The sequence below is a fragment of the Gopherus evgoodei genome, chromosome 21 (genome assembly GCF_007399415.2).
Source record: "Gopherus evgoodei ecotype Sinaloan lineage chromosome 21, rGopEvg1_v1.p, whole genome shotgun sequence".
NCBI classification, from domain to species: domain Eukaryota; kingdom Metazoa; phylum Chordata; order Testudines; family Testudinidae; genus Gopherus; species Gopherus evgoodei.
This window is the reverse complement of record NC_044342.1, coordinates 9,369,770-9,389,374: the sequence shown is the minus strand read 5'-3', so window position 1 is coordinate 9,389,374 and position 19,605 is coordinate 9,369,770. Positions and strand designations below refer to the sequence as shown.

Below are 19,605 nucleotides of genomic sequence, written 5' to 3'. Positions count from 1 at the left end.
CTTTTCACACCCAATGATCCCCAAACTCAGGATGACAACTGGTGTAGTTCATAGGGTCTGCTGTAGCAGGGATGCCCTGCACTGAGGATGACTGAATTTAGTAAACTAAGATAATTATTAAAAAAGTGTCTGTCAAGAGGCATTAATATTGACTTAATACTAGTAATTCAAGAAGGGAATAATAAGAACTTCTTCATACTAATTATTACAGTTGCCTCTCTAGACATGTTTTGAAGCTAGTAAATGGAACAGCAGAATCTCAGCTCCACAGTGATAGAATTTGTCCTCTTGGGCCTCACCCAGAATGCTGAGCTGCAGCAATGCCTCTTCGTTGTTTTCTTCATAGTCTACCTGACATCCTGGTTGGGAAACTTCACCATCATCACCACTGTGATCACCAGCCACCAGCTCCACACCCCCATGTACTTCCTGCTGGCCATCTTGGCTTTCCTAGATGTTAGTGACTCATCAGTCAATGCTCCAAAATTGCTGTTGGGTCTCCTCTCCCAGCACGGAACAATTTTGTTCAATGAGTGCATCCTCCAGATGTTCTTCTTCCACTTCTTCGCTAGTGCTATGGTTGTAGCCCTTGTGATAATGGCTGCTGATCGGTATGTAGCCATCTATAAACCACTGTGTTACTTGACTGTCATGAACCGTGGTATGTGCGTGGGACTGGTGGCAGGGGTATAGCTGGGTGGATTGGCTCACTCTGCTGTTCAGATTGCATTGATCCTCCAGTTGCCTTTCTGCGATCCAAACATCTTGGACAAATACCACTGTGCTATCCTACAAGTCGTCAAATTGGCTTGCATGGACAGCTACTTGGTCGAGCTGCTGATGGTTTCCAATGGTGAGATGCTTCTCATAGTAATGTTCATCATCCTGCTCATTTTGTACACCATCATATTTGTCAAGCTAAAGACACATGTTACAGATGGGAAGCACAAAGCTCTGTCTACCTGTGGATCCCAGATCACAATTGTGTGTTTACAATTCGTACCCTGCATCTTCATCTATGTTAGGCCCTTCCGGAAATTGCCCATGGACAAGTTGGCATCAATCATTTACACTGTAATCACCCCAATGCTGAATCCAATGATCTACATGCTGAGAAATACTGAGATGAAAAAGGCCATCAGGAGACTGATGAGCAGAATCCTGTCCTCAGGGAAGAAACTATAAAGGTAGAATGTATCTTGAATTATCATTGTTTTTTAATTGTTATTATTGTCTTAAAAGAAATTTTCATCAGAGTTATAACAATCCATATCTTTAATCCCTATTTTTGACATTTAAAAACATTGTGTTGGTCAACCTCTTAGCATGAACTTTGTACTCATTATGTCCAAATTCCAAAAATGGAAATGATTCAATATGTACTCTACTTGACCCCAATTCATAGAATCATAGAATCACAGAATATTTAGGGTTGGAAGGGACCTCACAGAATCACCGAATCACAGACTGTCAGGGTTGGAAGGGACCTCAGTAGATCATCTAGTCCAACCCCCTGTTCAGGGCCAATCATCTAGTCCAACCTCCTGCTCAAAGCTTTAGACTTGAAATTAGACGAAGGTTTCTAATCATGAGAGGAGTGAAGTTCTGGAACTGGCTTTCAAGGGGTGTAGTGGGGGTAAAAGACATATCTGGCTTTAAGACTAAGCTTGATAAGTTTATGGAGGGGATGGTATGATGGGATAGCCTAATTTGGCAATTCATTTGGCAATTGACATTTGATTATCAGCAGGTAAGTATGTCCAGTGGTTTGTGATGGGATGTTAGATGGGATGGGATTTGACTTACTACAGAGAATTCTTTCCTGGGTGCTGGCTGGTGAGTCTTGCCCACATGCTCAGGGTTTAACTGATTGCCATACTTGGAGTCAGGAAGGAATTTTCCTCCAGGGCAGATTGGCAGAGGCCCTGGAGGTTTTTTGCCATCCTCTGAAGCATGGGGCACGGGTCACTTGCTGGAGGATTCTCTACAGTCTGAGGTGTTCAAACTACGATTTGAGGACTTCAATAACTCAGACATAGGCTAAGGGTTTGCTACAGGAGTGGATGGGTGAGATTGTGTGACCTGCATTGTGCAGGAGGTCAGACTAGATGATCATAATGGTCCCTTCTGACCTTAAAGTCTATGAGTCTAATCCCAAATAAATGAATGAATGAGTCTCTGCCCTTTTATCTATTAGAAGGTTTGCCCATACTTTATTTCCCTATGCCATTAATGTTGGTGGATCTATCCTTCTCCAAACATGAGCTATCACATATCTTGTTACCAGAAGTAATTGTGTTATCAGTATGCCCTTTCCTGAGTCAATAACCAACTTTGGACAATAATTCTGGGTTCTATAGGTGACCTTCCTTTACTATTCTTGAGAAATCTGTTTCATTAGTCAAAAATAGTGTCCAATTTCCTTTACTATTATCTTAATGAAATCCCAGCATATATGCCTCCACACCTTCTCTAACGATTAGATTTCCCTTTCTTATACCTTTTCCTGAGCTTAAGTGGACTGACTTAGCATTGATGAAGTATTTTATAATACTTTTTCCTGAATAGTTGCAAATATAGATGTTTTAGCTTCCTCTAGCTGTTGTCCATTCTTCCAAGTAATATCTGCTTTTAGATACTTTCCCCATTTTTTTTCATAAATGTGCTCTTCTCTCTCTCCTAGATACATCAGTAACAATAATACTCAGTGTAATAGGTAGGGTCTCACATTTCATAGCTTTTGTCAGCTGAGCCCCTTGCTTTCCTCTTTTAGCCCCACCAGCTTCCTGTGTGCCACCCTCCCATCCCCCTCTGTTTCATGGACTAAGTAGCTACTTTCCACAAATGGTATGCAATGCATCAATCTTAAATTCATTTAATTTGGCTAAATTGAAAATAGTTTGTACCAATATAATTATTCATATTGAACAAGAAATAGTGCCCAGCCATTTTATATTCATGCAATGTTAAGTTAAGAAAATTGTAAGTTTTACATTACAACATTAAAATATATAAACAACCGTACGGGGTCAAACCAATGGTCCATCCAGTCCAGTATCCTGCGTTCTGACATTGGCTGATGTCAGGTACTTCAAAGGAAGTGAACAGAAGAGGGAAACTATTTGATTGATCCATCTCCTGTCATCCAGTCCCATCTACTGGCAGTCAGAGGCTTAGGAACACCCAGACCATGGAGTTGTATCCCTGACCATCTTAGCTAATCGTCATTGATGGATCTGTCCTCCATGAACTTATCTGATTCATTTTTATATTTTAGGACTTCACAACATCACCTGACAACTAATTCCACAAATTGATTGAGTGTTGTGTGAAGAAGTACTTCCTTTGTACTTCCTTTTTTGTTTTAAATGTACTGCCTATTAATTTCATTGGGTGACCCCTGGTTCTTGTGTTTTGTGAAGGGGTAAATGACACTTCCTTATTCACTTTCTCCATGCCTGTCACAATTTTTTAGACCTCTATCATATCCCATTTAGTCATCTCTTTTCCAAGATGAAAAGTCCCAGTCTTTCTAATCTATCTGCATATAGTAGCTGTTCCATTTGCTTAATCATTTGTGCTGCCCTTCTCTGTACCTTTTCCAATTCTTCTACATCTTTTTTGAGATGGGGGTGACAGAACTGCACAGTTTTCAAGGTGTGGACATACCATGGATTTAGAAAGTTGCATTATGATATCTTCTGTCTTATTATCTATCCCTTTCCTAATGGTTCCTAAAATTCTCTTTGGATTTTTTGACTGCTCCTGCACATTGAGATGTTTTCAGAGAACTATTCCCAATGACTCCAAGGTCTCTTTCTTAAGTGGTGACACCTAATTTAAACCCCATCATTTTGTATATGTACTTGGATTTATGCCCAATGTGCATTACTTTGCATTTATTGACATTTAATTTGCCATTTTGTTGCCCAGTCACCCAGTTTTGTGAGATCCCTTTGCAAATTTTCACAATCTACTTTGAGCTTAACTATCTTGAGTAATTTTGTATCATCTTCAAATTTTGCCACCTCATTTTTTATCCATTTTTCCAGATCATTTATGAGTAAGTTGAACAGCACTGGTCTCAATACAGATCACTGAGAAATACCACTATTTATCTCTTTCCATTCTTAGAACTGACCATTTATTCCTACCCTTTGTTTTCTGTCTTTTAATCAATTACTTATTCATTGGAGGACTTTCTCTCTTATGCTATGACGGCTTATTTTGAATAGGAGCCTCTGATGAGGGAAATTGTCAAAGGTTTTCTGAAAGGCCAGGTACACTGGATAACCATTGTTCATATGTTTCTTGACCCCACCCCTCAAAGAATTCTAGCAGAGGAGAGAGTAGAAACCAGATCAACAGAATGGGCCAAATTTATCCCAGGAAGAAATCCAAAGATATCCAATGAGAAATGAGGAAAGGAAGCAAGGGGATTTGTGGCAGAATCTGGAACTATACAGTGAACTCTTGAACCAGGATGTGAACTTTGACTAGGATTTTCAGAACAGTTTAAAGAAATTAGGTGCCCAACTCACCTTGACTACCCAAGGGGATTTAGGTACCTAACTCCGTTATATCTCTTAGAATATCCCATTCTTAATACACAGATATTACTATCATGTGCCCTGTTGTTCCTTCAATTGCCCAAATCAGTCAGATCATTCAGTACAAGACTAGAGTCTTACATTTTGGATTTGGAATGCATAGAAGCCTAGGTAGCAGCTGTAAAATATTTTCCTAGTCACTTGAAATGTGCTCAGACACCAACACACTAATGCGAGCCCAAATCTGTAAACCTGGACTCTAAGACACAGGCTTTTCTTTGCCATGAAGACATACTGTCTGTTGGGGTGGCTCCAGGCCCCCGCACGCCTGTGGGAGGTCCGCCGAAGCCAAGGCACCAGGAGACCCTACACAGGCAAGCTGCCAAAGGCAGCCTGCCTGTCATACTTGGGGAGGCAAAATCCCTAGAGCCTCCCCTGCTCTCTGTCTATCTAATCACTGTATTCTTTCTGCATTTGACTACATCTACATGGAATGCTAGGCCAGTGTATATGATGGCTCTTCTCCATTTACACAAAGGTTATAATAAAATGATTCCTCACAAATAACTTACCCCAGTGATTATGTCACTACTGAGTTTATCCCGGAGTCTTTGGGCAGAAGCTCATTAGTGTTAAACATGGATGTCAATGGAGCAACTCTGCGTAGGTCCAGCTGAGCTGGAAGTCAAACACTTACAAACCTTCCACTCATCTTCTCCATGGTACCTTTAGCCATATTTGGATCCTTGTGTGTATTAACCATTTGCCAAACCTGGATCCCTTCAAAAGGAGAAGTTAAATCCCAGCAACAAAAATAGGATCACATTTTGACTTCATTTTCCTGAATCAGCTTGTCTTTAGGACACATGTCAAAACCTTGCTCTTCCAGAAAGTCTTTCCATCGTAGGAAAAATGTCAGGGTATTGATGTATGTCTTTAGGTACAAAATAATAAAAGGATGCATATTCAAGGCTCCAGGCACCCTTATTAAGCATAATTAACACAATAAAATCCTAGATGCATTAACATAATAATCTCAACATGAGGTGCCCATGGAAACTCTTTTGTTCCCCTATTTCATTGTGGGGAACAAATTTTCTCCTTCAGAAAACCCATTTAAGAGGCGACATATGGGTAAAACAGGAAAGAACAAAACATTGATTACTGCATGTAACTAATCATTCCTATTCCCCAAGTATATCTACCCTCAGAAAACTAAACGTCTGGAAGAATCAGACAAATATAGATTTTGATTTTATTTACACTTGTGGAATCCTAAATATAAGAACATAAGAGCAGCTGTCAAGGTTCCTTCTCCACTCTGAACTTTAGTGTACAGATGTGGGGGACCTGCATGAGAAGCTCTAAGCTCAATTAACAGCTTAGATCTGGTCTGGCTGCCACTACCCCCAAGCACTCCCTTCCCTGGGTAGCCTTGAGAGACTTCACCAATTTCCTGGTGAACACAGATCCAAAGCCTTTGGATCTTAAAACAAGAATAAATTAGTCATCCTCCTCCTTTCTCCCACCAACTCCTGGTGGATCCAGTTCCAACCCCCTTAGATCTAAAAACAAAAAAAAAATCAATCAGGTTATTTTAGGAAAAAGAATTTTAATTAAAGAAAAGAAAGGTAAAAGAAAACCCTCTGGGAGAGATTAGCATACCAGCTACTCTCATAGACAACATATTCAAAACACAGAGGATGTTCCCCTGGGCAAAAAATTAATTACATCAATGAAAATACCCAAATATCCAATTTGATTCTTCTTCTAATTGCACAAGACTGGTACAAAGAAATAAATATAAACCTATTTATTCCTTTCTAAAACTTACTACTCTGATAAGAAACTGGTTCCTTGATCTTTTTCACTCCAGCAGAAACTGAAAAAAACCTAAACAAAGGAAACTTCCCTCCTTTCTTTTGAAACATCTTGTTCCCCCATTGGTTTCTCTGGTCAGGTGTCAGCTAGGCTAGGTGTACTTCTTAACCCTTTACAGGTAAAAGAGGCATTAACCCTTAACTATCTGTTTATGACAGCGGCCATATTGGATCAGACCAAAGGTCCATCTAGTCCAGTATCCTGTCTTCCAACAGTGACCAATGCCATGTGCCCCCGAGGGAATGAACAGAACAGGTAATCATCAAGTGATCCATCCCCTAGTGCTCATTCCCAGCTTCTGGCAAACAGAGGCTAGGGACACTATCCCTGCCCATCCTGGCTAATAGCCATTGAAGGACCTATCCTCCAGGAATTTATCTAATTCTTTTTTGAACCCTGTTATGGTCTTGGTCTTCACAACATCCTCTGGCAAAGAGTTCCACAGGTTGACAGTGCTTTGTGTAAAGTATGTTGTCATGTGTCAAAGCCTTATTCTTCCAGAAAGCCATTCCATCCTAAAATAACTGTTTGACTTCAATAGTGTTAGTCTGATTTTTTATTTGTTTGTTTTGTTGGGGTTTTTTGCCACTGTAAAAGCAGCATTTTGCGTATACACATCAGGCACCATGTTCTCATGGACACAACATTTTCACCTATTGGTTAGATTAATTAGGAAACACAGAATTAAACCATGGTCATGAGAGACAGATGGGCATTTTATTTTTGATGAGTAATCTCCCCTGAGTCAGTTTCTTTGTGGAGCTTTGATCTCATTGTTCCACATCCTGTAGATGATCGGGTTCATCATGGGAGGCACCACAGCATAGAGACCACCCACCACAAGATCCAGACCTGATTGAGACCTGGAGTGGGTTTCAGGTAGGTAAAGGTCCCAGTGCAAAGTAACAAGGAGGCCACAATGAGGTGAGGAAAGCGTGTGGAGAAGGCTTTATGCCGGCCCTACTCAGAAGGGATTCTCAGCACTGTGGTGAAGATCTGAACATAAGACATTACTATTAAAACAAAAAGGCTTAATCCTAAGAGTGCATTAAAGGGAATAACCCCAACTTCACTGAGATAGATCGATAGATGTACATAGATACATAGATAGATAGATTTTCATGGATCTGGGTGAAATATTTGTTGTTGTTTTTTCAAAATAGAATTTGCCTGTTTCCCACAGGAATGTAGGAATCACCAGAGTCTAATGCCCATTTCACTGGGCCCAGTATCAAATGCTGCACCACCCAGAACAGCTGGAGTTGGTGCTGGGGAGCTGCTCTAAGTGCAGCCAGTGCAGGATCATTTGCCTGGGTCTGCAGAGAGCCTGAGACAATGGATCTGACAAAGTGGAACTGCCCCAGGCTTTTCCATGGGTGCTCACCTCCCAGCCTCACTGCTCTTGAGAACCCCACCAATCCCACCTCCAGCACGGGGCTCTGTGTGCAGGAGGCAGGGAAGAGCACAACTGTCCCCACCACCTCACACAAGCAGATACTGTCTGGTGGGCAAGTGAGGACGGGGGGACAACTGCTGTCACTCCATGTGGGCCAGGGTCAAAGGGGCAGAGCCCCATGCATGGCCCCGGAGTGTCTGAACCCAGCCCTGAGAGCAGGCAGAGATTTATCGGACTAAATGTGCCTCTTTCCCCAGGCTTCAGGGAACAGCCCTGCTCAGAGCAGTGACTCCTGGTGGGACCAGCCCCAGCTGCTATAGAGGGTGAGGCAGGGAGCACCCCCTCTCCCATGGACAATTCTGCACTGACCTTCATGTCAAGGAGTTTCTAAGTGGTCTAGAGGCTGGGTGGAGACCTTCACCAGGCAGGTTTATTTCATTCTGTTATCTAACATAACCATGGAGGCTCTCATAATCCATGCCAATGTCTCACCTGCTGAGCTCTTTGTCTCAGTGATACTTTGTGGCAATGAGTTCCCCAGTTCAACTGTGTGTTCAGCTGTGCTGGGCAGAGGCCACCCTGGGCACTGTTCAGAACAAGGGGACTGGCTAGGCACAGAAAGGAGGAGAGTGAGAGAGGACGGAAATGATGATCAGGGCTTGCCAATGGGCAGAAGCAGGGGAAATAGTCTTTTGCTTGATGATGAGGGTAGGGGGAAGAAGGCAGGAGTGGGTGGACTGTTCCATGGGCCTGGGACCAGGTCAAAGGAGTGGGGCTGAGAGAGGAGGGAACTAGTAGTCATAGGGGTTAAGCAGGGATCTCTGAGGAAGCTGAGTCAGGAACTCTGGGTGGAGGAATTGGCTCAATGATCCTCTCTTCCAAGTAAAACCCAACAGTGATGTCATGGACAATGTCCACATTCCTGATTGAAAGATTTTTTCAGTAATGGTCTGATTTCTGACATTTCAAAACATCGGTACTTTTGGCATTTTTTACCTAATGTAAGATCACATTGAAATAAGAAAGAAGGCCCATGTAAGGCACTTTAGCACATAACTGGCAGTGCAAAAAATAAAGTTGAAATAATAATTCAAAATGGAAACCACTGTTTAAAACGTTCCCAATGTAAAATAAAAACATTTAATTGAAAATGACATTTTCCCATTTAAAAAAATTGATGTCAGTGAAACTGTTTGTTTTGTTGAAAATATTTTTTTGGTCAAAGATTTCTGACCACTTCAGCTGTCTAACAGCTAATGGTCCTGACTGGAAAGCATTTGTTAATCATTTGCTTACAGTCAATTAGATGTACTTCAGTGCATTGTTGGGTCAGGCTACAGTGGTTAGCACCTTGAGGAACTGAACATGTTAGAAACCCTCAGGGTTAGATTCACAAGAGACCTGAGGTGCCAACTGCAGCTTTAGGCACCTGGGGCTGGACTCACAAAGAAATATAACCTTGCAATGCTGAGCGGTCCCCACAGCTAAGTGTTAGGTACCTAGAAAATCACTGGGGTTCAAAAAGCCTGCACCTAGTGCTCAATGAATGGAGGATGATGGCACCTCAGAATGGGATCTGTAAACGCCAATGCATTTGGCAGCTCCTCAGCTAAGGCAGCCAATGGGAGATGCAGTGTGCTAAGCCCTGCCCCTCTCTCAGAGGTAGGCACCTAAGCGCCGGCTACAGGGAGGCGTGTCCTGCTGCTGGGGAGTCCCAGCTGTGACTCCTCTCCTGGAGTTAGGAGCTTAAGTCATGTTAACGGCAAAGCAAAAGCTCCCTCACAACCATTAGCCCAGCACTTGGGGTATCATCTGGGAAGTGGGAGACCCTAGATGCACATCCCCACTTCCGTCTTCCACACCCCAGATGAATGCGCTGACCATGTGGCTAAGAGCTACAAGGGAAGTACTCCTGCTCCATCATTCTGTGTGACATGCCTATGGTGTCCCGCTCTGGTAGGCAAACTCTGGGCAGACTTACTGCATTGGCCGTGCAGCCAAGTTAGGGGATGAATGTCTGTTGTCCCTGGCTTATGGATTGCTCTGGGGTTTAGGTATCTCTCCCCTCTACCCCCCATCTTCCTGCATTGACTCCCAGAAATGGATCACAGTTGGGAATCCCAAGCAGAGGGAGGCACCTCCCTGCAGCTCAGACTTAAGTGCCAAATTCCCCAAGGGAGGCAGGGCTTTCTGTATGCCTATTTCCCTGGCATCTCCCCCTGGCTAGCTTAGGTGAGAAGCTGCCTTTGCAATGCCTACATCCCTCTGTGAATCTGGCCCTTGCAACCTGCTCAGGCTGACTGGGTCAGCCAGCATGTCAGGGACACTCCCCTTTGCAACCAGGAACCTCCCCATTGCATAATGTTATCACTCCCAGAATGTGACTGGACAATAATAGGTGACTGGGCTGGATGAGAACCAGTGCTTGGGGGCTTTCCATTGGCCACGATGCCCGTCACTCTCAATGACCTCGGAGAAGGTGGATGGAAAGAGGAGGTGAAGGCAGCACAGACAAGATGGGGAAATGGGAAGCTGGATGCTCCTTTCCCGTGGGGGGATAGACAAGCCAAGGGAACCCCTCGCCCCAAGGCACTCAGCAGTCAGATTGCCTCAGTGGATCTTGCCTTCAGAATCAGGGGTACAGGGATCCCATGTCAGGCCTGCTCCTTCCCCCAGGAGCCAGTGGCCAGCCCCCTCAAGCGGGTGCCAGTGACTAGTGCTCCCCACGATCCTCCCCCTGCCTCGAGGGGCTTGTAGTGAGGGCTCTGCAAATCTCCCTGAAATTAACGTGGAAATGTTGGTCAGTTGGAGTCTAATCTCATTCACACTGGGCTTACTCACTTTGATACCTGCTGTCATAACATTTTTCCCAGATCTGGACCTTAGCGTCCAAAGTATGGGTGTTAGCATGAAAACCTCCAAGCTTAGTTACCTGCTTGGACCTGGTAAAGCTGCCACCAGCCAGGAATCTATACAGTGCCTAGCGCACTGTGGTCTCCCCAAAACCTTCCCTGGGGGACCCCCAGACTCAGATTCCTTGAGTCTCACAACAAAGGGGAATAAACCATTTCCCTTCCCCGTCCTCCCCTCCAGGTGTTCCCTCCCTGGGTTCCTGGAGAGATATACAGAAGCAAGCTCCATGAATCTAAACAGAGGGACTCCACCTTCCCTGTTTCCAGTCCTGGAAAACAGAAGTACCGAGAGCTAATCTCTCTTCCTCACTCACCCAGAGGGTATGCAAAGTCAGGCTTAGTAAATATAACACAAAGAGATTTTCCCCCTGACCTCTTCCTCCCACCAATTCCCTGGTGAGCTGCAGGCTCAATTCCCTGGAGTCCCCACTAAAGAAAAACTCAAACAGGTCTTAAAAAGAAAGCTTTATATAAAAAGAAAGAAAAGGACATAAAAATGGTCTCTCTGTATTAAGGTGACAAATACAGGGTCATTTGCTTAAAAGAAAAAAATGAATAAACAGCCTTATCCAAAATGAATACAATTTAACACATTCCAGCAACTACACACATGTAAATACAAAAGAAAACAATATAAACCTACGTCTTACTATCTTTGTGCTTACAACTTGGAAACAGAAGATTAGAAAGCCAGGAGACAGAAAAATCACTCTCATAGCCGAGAGGGTACAGACACAAGACAAAGAACAAAGAACTCAGACACAAACTTCCCTCCACCCAGATTTGAAAAAGTCTTGTTTCCTGATTGGTCCTCTGGTCAGGTGTTTCAGGTTACTGGTGTTACCCCTTTACAGGTAAAAGAACATTAACCCTTAGCTATCTGTTTGACACCTGCCAACTCCAGTAGAGATACTAATGGTCTATACCAGGGGTTCTCAGCCTTTCTCTTTTGAGGCCCCGCTCCAACAGGCTATAAAAACTCCATAGCCCACCTGTGCCACAACAACTGTTTTTCTACATATAAAAGCCAGGGCTGGTGTTAGAGGGTAGTAAGAATGGCAACTGACCAGGACCCCACGCCACAGAGGGCACCGCAAAGCTAAGTTGCTCAGGCTTCGGCTTCAACCTTGGGTGGTAGGATTCAGGGCCCCGGCCTGCAGTCCAGCACAGCAGGGCTTTGGCTTTCTGCCCTAGGCCTTAGTGATTGTAGCACTGACCATGCTTGGTAGACCCCCTGAAACCTGCCTGCAGCGCCCCAGGGAGCCCAAACCCTAGCTGAGAACCACTGCTGTAGACCAGGTGTTCTCAACATTTTTCTTTCTGAGGACGCCCCCAAACATGCTATAAAAATTCCACGGACCACCTGTGCCACAACAACTGGTTTTTCTGCTTATAGAAGCCAGGACTGGCATTAGAGTGCCATAAGCAGGGTAATTGCCTGGGTCCCCATGCCACAGGGGGCACCACAAAGCTAAGTTGTTCAAGGCTTTGGCTTCAGCCTCCAGTGAGGGGCTCATGGCCCTAGGCTTCAGCCCCACACAGCAGGGCTTCAGCTTTCTGCCCTGGGTCCCAGTAAGTCTAACACTGGCCCTGCTTGGTGGACCCCCTGAAACCTGTTTGAGGCCCTCCAGGAGGCCCCAGACCCCTGGTTGAGAACCACTGGTCTACAGCATTGAGAGATCAGTCTTAGGCCCATTCATTGAGGCTTCCCTACAGTTTATTTACCTGATCCTCTTGGGCATGAATGACTTGACTTTAACGCAGTTACTCCTGATTTGCACTATATTGGTGAGAGCAAAATCAAGCTGACTCACTCCTGCTTTCCAATATGTCACATATAGCACCCTGCCCAACACATCTGGGGCTTAATTGTTTATTGCCCGGCATGTTGGGAAATTGCTTATATTTGTGTAAAATTGAGTGCAAAGTGGGTGTCAGATGCTACCTTTCTAGTACAGTAGAGTTTCACACTCATTTGACACAGATGTAAATGGCTTGGATTGAACTGAGCCATTCAAAGGAAGTCAAGTATCAGAGGGGTAGCTGTGTTAGTCTGGATCTGTAAAAAGCAACAGAGAGTCCTGTGGCCCCTTTAAGACTAACAGATGTACTGGAGCAGAAGCTTTCATGGGCGCCTGACAAAGTGGATATTCACTCACGAAAGTTTATGCTCCTATACATCTGTTAGTCTTAAAGGGGCCACAGGACTTTGTTGCTTATTCATAGGAAGGACATTTACATTGTGATCTCTCTCCATAATTTTGTGTAGAGGACAGGAATTATAGTCTTTGCTTTCTCTCTCCCACATGTGGCCTCCAAGGAAAATCCAGACAATCCACCCTCTTATGCTGAATGTTAACAACAAAGAAAAGAACTGAACACAAATATTCTCTCCAGATAAAATTATGAGATGCTTCATGGGACCTACATCCCAAAGGACTGTAATGAAGCATTAATATAGGGCCTTGCATAGGAGCAAAGACAATTTATCACTCTTCTCACTTCTGCATCACTCATTGACGTAACTCCTTTGTCAGAAACAAATGAAGGTGCATGTGAGTCTGTTCAGGGACTTCATATTTTTTACCTACTTCATAATAATTCATGGGTTGCAAAGCAGGATAGACCACCTGGGATATTCGCAGCAACAGTAAGTCATTTATTTATTCTGGTATGGTTTCATATTCATTAAGGGTGCTGGAGGACATTGGAGCCCAACTGTCATTGAATATTACCATGGATTGAAGTGGTCTTTGTTGATATTCCTGGATTCAGGGTTTCTTAAATAAAGTGATAACTAATCACAGAGATCTGGGAGGTCTGACAGATAGATAGATAGATAGATAGATAGATAGATAGATAGATAGATAGATAGATAGATAGATGTGTTGTAAAGAGAGAGAAAAAGGAATAAAATCTAGTTTAAAAATGCCATCATTACAACTAATTATATTTGCTAAGATTTTTTTCTTCCTGTACCAGATTCCAGAGTTTTCTTGTTCATATGAATAGCTCATTGTGACCTGGCTTTTGCCTCAGCACTTTGCTTCAGTAATCAGTAGAACTTGTAAATATAATGGAAACTTGGGCTGATGCTGATGTTTTCAAAAGTAGAAGGGAGATACGGAGTCCATTCATCCTAGGGATTATTGGCAAATTTTGATTTTTTAGTGCAAAAAAACCAACTTCAAAATGGTTTGTTCAAAAAAATCAGTTGGTCAATAAATCGCTCCCCTCTCCATGCTGGAAAGCAGTCACAAGGCACAATAAATATATAATAAAAACAAATAAAAATAAAATAAATATTTATTCAAAAATCGAGTTTTCCATCATAACAAATGTTGTGGAGGGAAATTTTCGACCTTCTCTACCGATCTTCCTGAAGTGAAGCTGGATTTTCAGAGGATCTCAGCTGCCATTATAGGTGCCTAAATGAAGTGACCGACCTTTTCAAAGAGCAGAGCAGCCAGAACCTTCTCCTGAGAATGGTAAATTCCTTTGACTATCTGGTTTCATTCTTTGTGTGTCTAAGCAGGAGTTGTCAGGTGCTGATCTTTTTTGAAAATCAGACCGAGAGTATTTTTTGTGATCCAGTAGCTCAGCAGTTAGAACACTAAGCTTCTAAACCTGAGCTGTGAACTTGAATCTCAGTTGACCATCATAAGTTCTTCTTCTTTCGAGATCTCCCAGAAATGTACAAGAATTACACTTGATCAGAAATTCTGTCAATTTTCTTCTTTTAGCAGAAAAATTTCTATCTAGCAAAACTTTTTGTGGAAACTGTTATCTGTCTCCCAAAATTTTCAGTTATGGCAAGGGAAAATTGAACAATTTCAGCCAAGAACAGAAAATATTTCAATCGGGAGGGAAAGGTGTCAGAAAAAGCATTTCACTTACAAAAATCAAAATGTTTTGGGACTTTATTGGATGAAATGTTACAAGTTTCCAATGAAAATTTCAAAAAAGAAAAGAAAAGGAAAGAAAAGAAAAGTATGTTTTTGCCATTATTTTTTTTTCATGGCAGTAAAAGGAAACACCTTCTGACCAAGTCTAGGAAGAATCTGTATAGAACCTGAAAGTTACAATAAAAGGTGGCAGAACATATATTAATATGGTTGGATAATGCTGATGTGTCCTCGGTACTCAGAGAATGAGTAACGACTGGCCAGTGTGGTGTATTGACAGGACAAGCTATCATTCTAAGTTTGTGAGGGGTTTCCTGCTCCTAACAGCAGACTAGGGGAAATCTGTTGGGAAGTGTGTGGCTTTGGCATTCAGTTTACATAAAGCCAGACTAGGGTAAAATGGGGTGAAATATGTTTCTCTCCTTAGGAAGAAGCCTGTTTTCTCTCTCTCTGGTTTTAGGTTCTTCTGTATTATTCTCAGAAATGAATGTAGTGTTATATTGCTGCCTTCCAGCAAGAGTATTTTATGTTTTTTATTTAACTTCCTTATGCATAACAGACAGCAGTGTCACAACCTTCCTCTGCATACAAAGTGTTGTAGGACTTATGCATTGGGAAAAGATGTTTGTTTTAGCTCTCTTCATTCTAACTGCATTTTTCTGATGTCTCTTCCTTGTCTTTCCCATTCTTGCCAGATAGGATATGACCAACCAAACATCTGTGAGTGAATTCTGTCTCCTGGGATTTTCTGACATACATGAGCTGCAGATCTTGCACTTTCTTGTGTTCCTGTTTGCTTACGTGGCAGCCTTCATGGGGAATTTCCTCATCATTGTCCTCGTGACCCTCTACCATCACCTCCACAGCCCCATGGACTTCTTCCTCAAGAACATGTCGTTCTTAGACCTCTGCTACATCTCTGCCACTGTCCCCAAATCCATGGTGGATGCCATCATGCAGTGCCACTCCATTTCTTTCCACAGCTGCTTCCTGCAGTTGTTTTTCTTCAGCACGTTTGGGACAGCAGAGATGGCCTTGCTGACAGTCATGGCATATGACTGCTACCTGGCTATCTGCAGCCCTCTGAGATACAGGACAGTCATGAACAGCAGAGCATGTGTCCAGATGGCTGCAGGGTCCTGGCTTAGTGGAGCACTGTATTCAGTGTTGCATGTGGGTAACTCATTCAGTTTACCCTTCTGTGGGCCCAACTTTGTCCACCAGTTCTTCTGCGACATCCCACCCCTTCTGCGGCTCTCTTGCTCTGACACACAGCCCAATAAGGTCCACAATATGGTCTTAGCCCTCTGCTATGGCTTTATCTGCTTCATCTTTATCTTTGTGTCCTACAATCACATTTTCAATACTGTAGTGAGAATCCCCTCTGCAGAGGGCAGGTATAAAGCCTTTTCCACGTGTCTGCCTCACCTGATTGTAGTCTCCTTGTTCATTGGCACTGGATTCTTCATGTACATGAAGTCAAACTCTAGGGCCCCATCCACTCAAGATATGCTGGTGTCTGTGCTCTATGCTGTTGTACCACTTAACCCTATTATCTACAGCCTCAGGAATAAGGAGATAAAAGCAGCGCTGAGAAAAGTGAAAAGGCAAGGGTGGAATATGGCCACATATTTCCGATGATCTGCTAAAAAAAATTCGGAAAAGCATAGCAGAAGGTATCCAGATACTATAGCAATGGGTGAAAAAATAAATAGTTGAGGTTGGGATTATTAGATAGATAGATAGATAGATTCAGGATGTATCAACATTTATATTTCTCTCCATATGTCAGCAAATATAAGTTTCTTCTATTTTATCTTACTCCTAGTGATGCTCAGAAAGCATCCTGGAAATATTTTTTCATATGTAAAATTTAGACTTTTCTTAGACTATCTCAAAACCAGTGTGTGACCTTCAGTAAGTCATTTGAATCTCCCTATGCCCCAGTTCCCCTTATGTAACATGCAGGTGATTGGGACAAAAGGTCAAAATTTTAGGGGAAAAAAAGTGATGGAAGGGAAATGGAGGGGATAATGGAAATGGGGTATTTTGTCTTGATCTGTAGGCAACTGACTCTCTGACTCCCAGGCGAATGCCTTCCAGATCGATCTGATTTCCCCAGTGTGCAACCTGGCTCCCAGAAGCCTTCTCCACCTATGCCTCATACATAAGGCTATGTTTTAGTCATGGATATTTTCAGTAAAAGTGATGGACAGGTCATGAGCAGTAAACAAAAATTCATCGTCCTTGACCTGTCCATGACTTTTACTATATATCCCTGACTAAAACTTGCAGGGGGCTTGCCAAAGTATGAACCTCCACTCAGAACCTTAGCGTCCAAAAGATGGGGTACCTGCATGAACCCCCCCGAGCTTAATTACTAGCTGGCAAATGGTAGAGCTGCCACCACCCAAAAATATAGTGTTTTGGGGCACTTTCTGGCCCCCAAACCCTTCCCTGGGGACCCAAGACCCAAACGCCTTGGATCTCAAAACAAAGGGAAATAAACCATTCCCCTCCTTTCTTCCTCCCAGATTCTCCCCTCCCTGGGGGAGATCCCTGTGATTCAACTCCTTGAATCTTAAAACAAAGAGGAACAAAGAGGAAATTCACTTTCCCCCCCTTCTGTCCCCCTCCCAGACTCTCCCTGAGAGAGAGACAATAATCCTAACACAGAGAAATCAGGCTTTTCCTTGCTCCCACCAATTCCCTGGTGAGTGCAGACTCCCTCCCCTTGGGTCTCACACAAGAATAAAAAAACAATCAGGTCCTTAAAAAGGAAAACTTTTAATAAAAGAAAGAAAAAAGTAAAAATTGTCTCTGTAAAATCAAGATGGAAAATGTTACAGGGTCTTTCAGCTTATAGACACTAGAGAGAATCCTCCCCCCAGCACAAATACAAGTTGCAGCAACAGAGATACAATCCTTCCAGCAAAATACACATTTGCAAAATAAGAAAACAATTAAAAGACTAATCCACCTTTCTAACTGGTACTTACTAAATTGAACAGGAGATGCTGTTTCAGAAAATTGGAGAGTCTGTATACATGTCCGGTCCCTCTGAGAACCCAGAGAGAACAACAAAAAAAAAAAAAAACCAAACCCAGAAAGCACAAAGGCTTCCCTCCACCGACATTTGAAAGTATCTTGTCTCCTGATTGGTCCTCTGGTCAGATGTTCCAGATTTACTGCTAGTTAACCCTTTACAGGAAAAAAGAGACATTAACATTTAACCATCTGTTTATGACAGGGCTGCACAGGTGCACTGTGGGTGCTGGGGGAGGGCAGGCCAGGTGCTGAGAGGGAGGTGGGCAGCAGCATGCAGGCCGTGCTGCCACTGGTGCTGGGGGGGTTGGCGGAGCTCCCTACCTGGCTCCACGTATCTTCCCCCCCCCCAGCATCAGTAGAGTTTGGGTATAGGTGGGGGCAAGGGATTGGGACATGGGACGGGGTGAGGCAGGCTCTGGGCAGTGCTTGCCTGGGGGGCTCTTTCACTCAGCAGCTAGGCAGAGGTGCGGCAGCACTCATTGGCCAAGGAGGCCAATCCCAGTTTTGAGCCTAACTGCAGGAAAGTGGATAAAGCTTCATAAACAGTTATTATAACTTATAGCAGCAAATGTTGATGGGAAAAGATACAAAAGGGAGACAGAGAGACTGGATTATTCTGAAGAAAAAGGCCTCCTGATATAATCAAGGACTGTGTTAAGATTGCATGCCTGGTACACAGGGTAAGTGTGGGACTGGAAATCAATGGACCCAAATTGGTGGGTCAGAAATTAGTTCTAAATGATGGACACAATAATTAGGGGATCTCTTTATTTCTTTATATCTTCTGGTCTTTAAAAGGAAACTTCAGAGGTAAAATTGAGGGATGGTGACACAGATGTGGACTCTGGCTGACTGAAAGACAAGGAAAGGGGAAGAAGTGAGCTTCACAATCTTGGCTGCCACCTCCACCATCTGCTGGGATCCCAGTGTCTGCCGTGACACTATTGGGCCTTTGTCATCCTAATCCTGAGAGATGTTCTCATCAGACTAGGCCAGAGAGAGGGATTCAGATGATATTGCCCATTCAACTGACTCCAGCTCAAGCTCAGCCACTACCCGAGATGGGAGACTTTGCCGTCCCCCCCGACTCATATGCCCTTTTTCTTCCCCACCTTTTTCCTTTTCTTTTTTCTCCCTCTCCTTTTTCCTTCTGTCTATTACAAGTCTGGCTTAGCTGGCCAAGATGGCATCTTCTGTTACATTTCTGTAAGCCTTTGACCAAAGAGGCAACTAAAAGCAATGTCCCAAACAGCCTAAGAACATAAGAAAAGCCCTACTAGGTCATACCAAAAGTCCATCTAGGTCAGTATCCTGTCTTCTGACACTGGCCAATGCCAGGTGCTTCAGAGGGAATGAACAGAACAGGTAATCACAAGAGATCCATCCCCTGCTACCCACTCCCAGTTTCTGGAAAACATTCTGGCTAATAGCCATTGACCGACCTATCCTCCATGAACTTATCTGGTTCTTTTTTGAACCCTGATATAGTCAAGCTACACAGACCAGAGCCCAGCAACCCTGCAGGTCCACTCTCCCGGTGGAATCCCAGAGGCCCCGGTACACCGGCTAGAGCCCTGCAACCCCGGAGACCCGCTCTCCCAGCCAGAGCGCCGCAACCCCGCAGCCCCACTCTCCCAGCCAGAGCTCCACAACTCTGCATCCCCACTCCTTCGGCTGGAGCCCCACAACCCTGTGGTCACACTCCCCCAGCTGGAGCCCCACAACCCCGTGATCCCGATACCCCAGCTGGAGCTCCGCAACCACTAGGGCCCGCTATCCCGGTGGCAGCGCGGCAGGTCCCGCGGCCCAGCTACACTGACCCGAGCCCCACAACCCCACTGGCCCGCTATCCCAGCTGGAGCTAGGAGGCCCCGCTACCCCGGCGGAGCTCCGCTACTCCCGTGGCCCCGCTA

The 19,605-nt window shown here is 43.9% G+C and overlaps 1 protein-coding gene and 1 pseudogene across 1 annotated transcript; both read left to right on the top strand.

Moving 5' to 3' along the window:
- Window positions 1–243: 243 nt before the first annotated feature.
- Window positions 244–1,185, top strand: LOC115638330 (annotated as a pseudogene).
- A 14,161-nt stretch (window positions 1,186–15,346) lies between these two features.
- LOC115638001 (olfactory receptor 14A16-like) lies at window positions 15,347–16,285 on the top strand. Its single transcript, XM_030539602.1, has one exon. The coding sequence runs from the start codon at window positions 15,347–15,349 to the stop codon at window positions 16,283–16,285; it is 939 nt and encodes a 312-aa protein (XP_030395462.1).
- The last annotated feature ends 3,320 nt before the right edge of the window (window positions 16,286–19,605 follow it).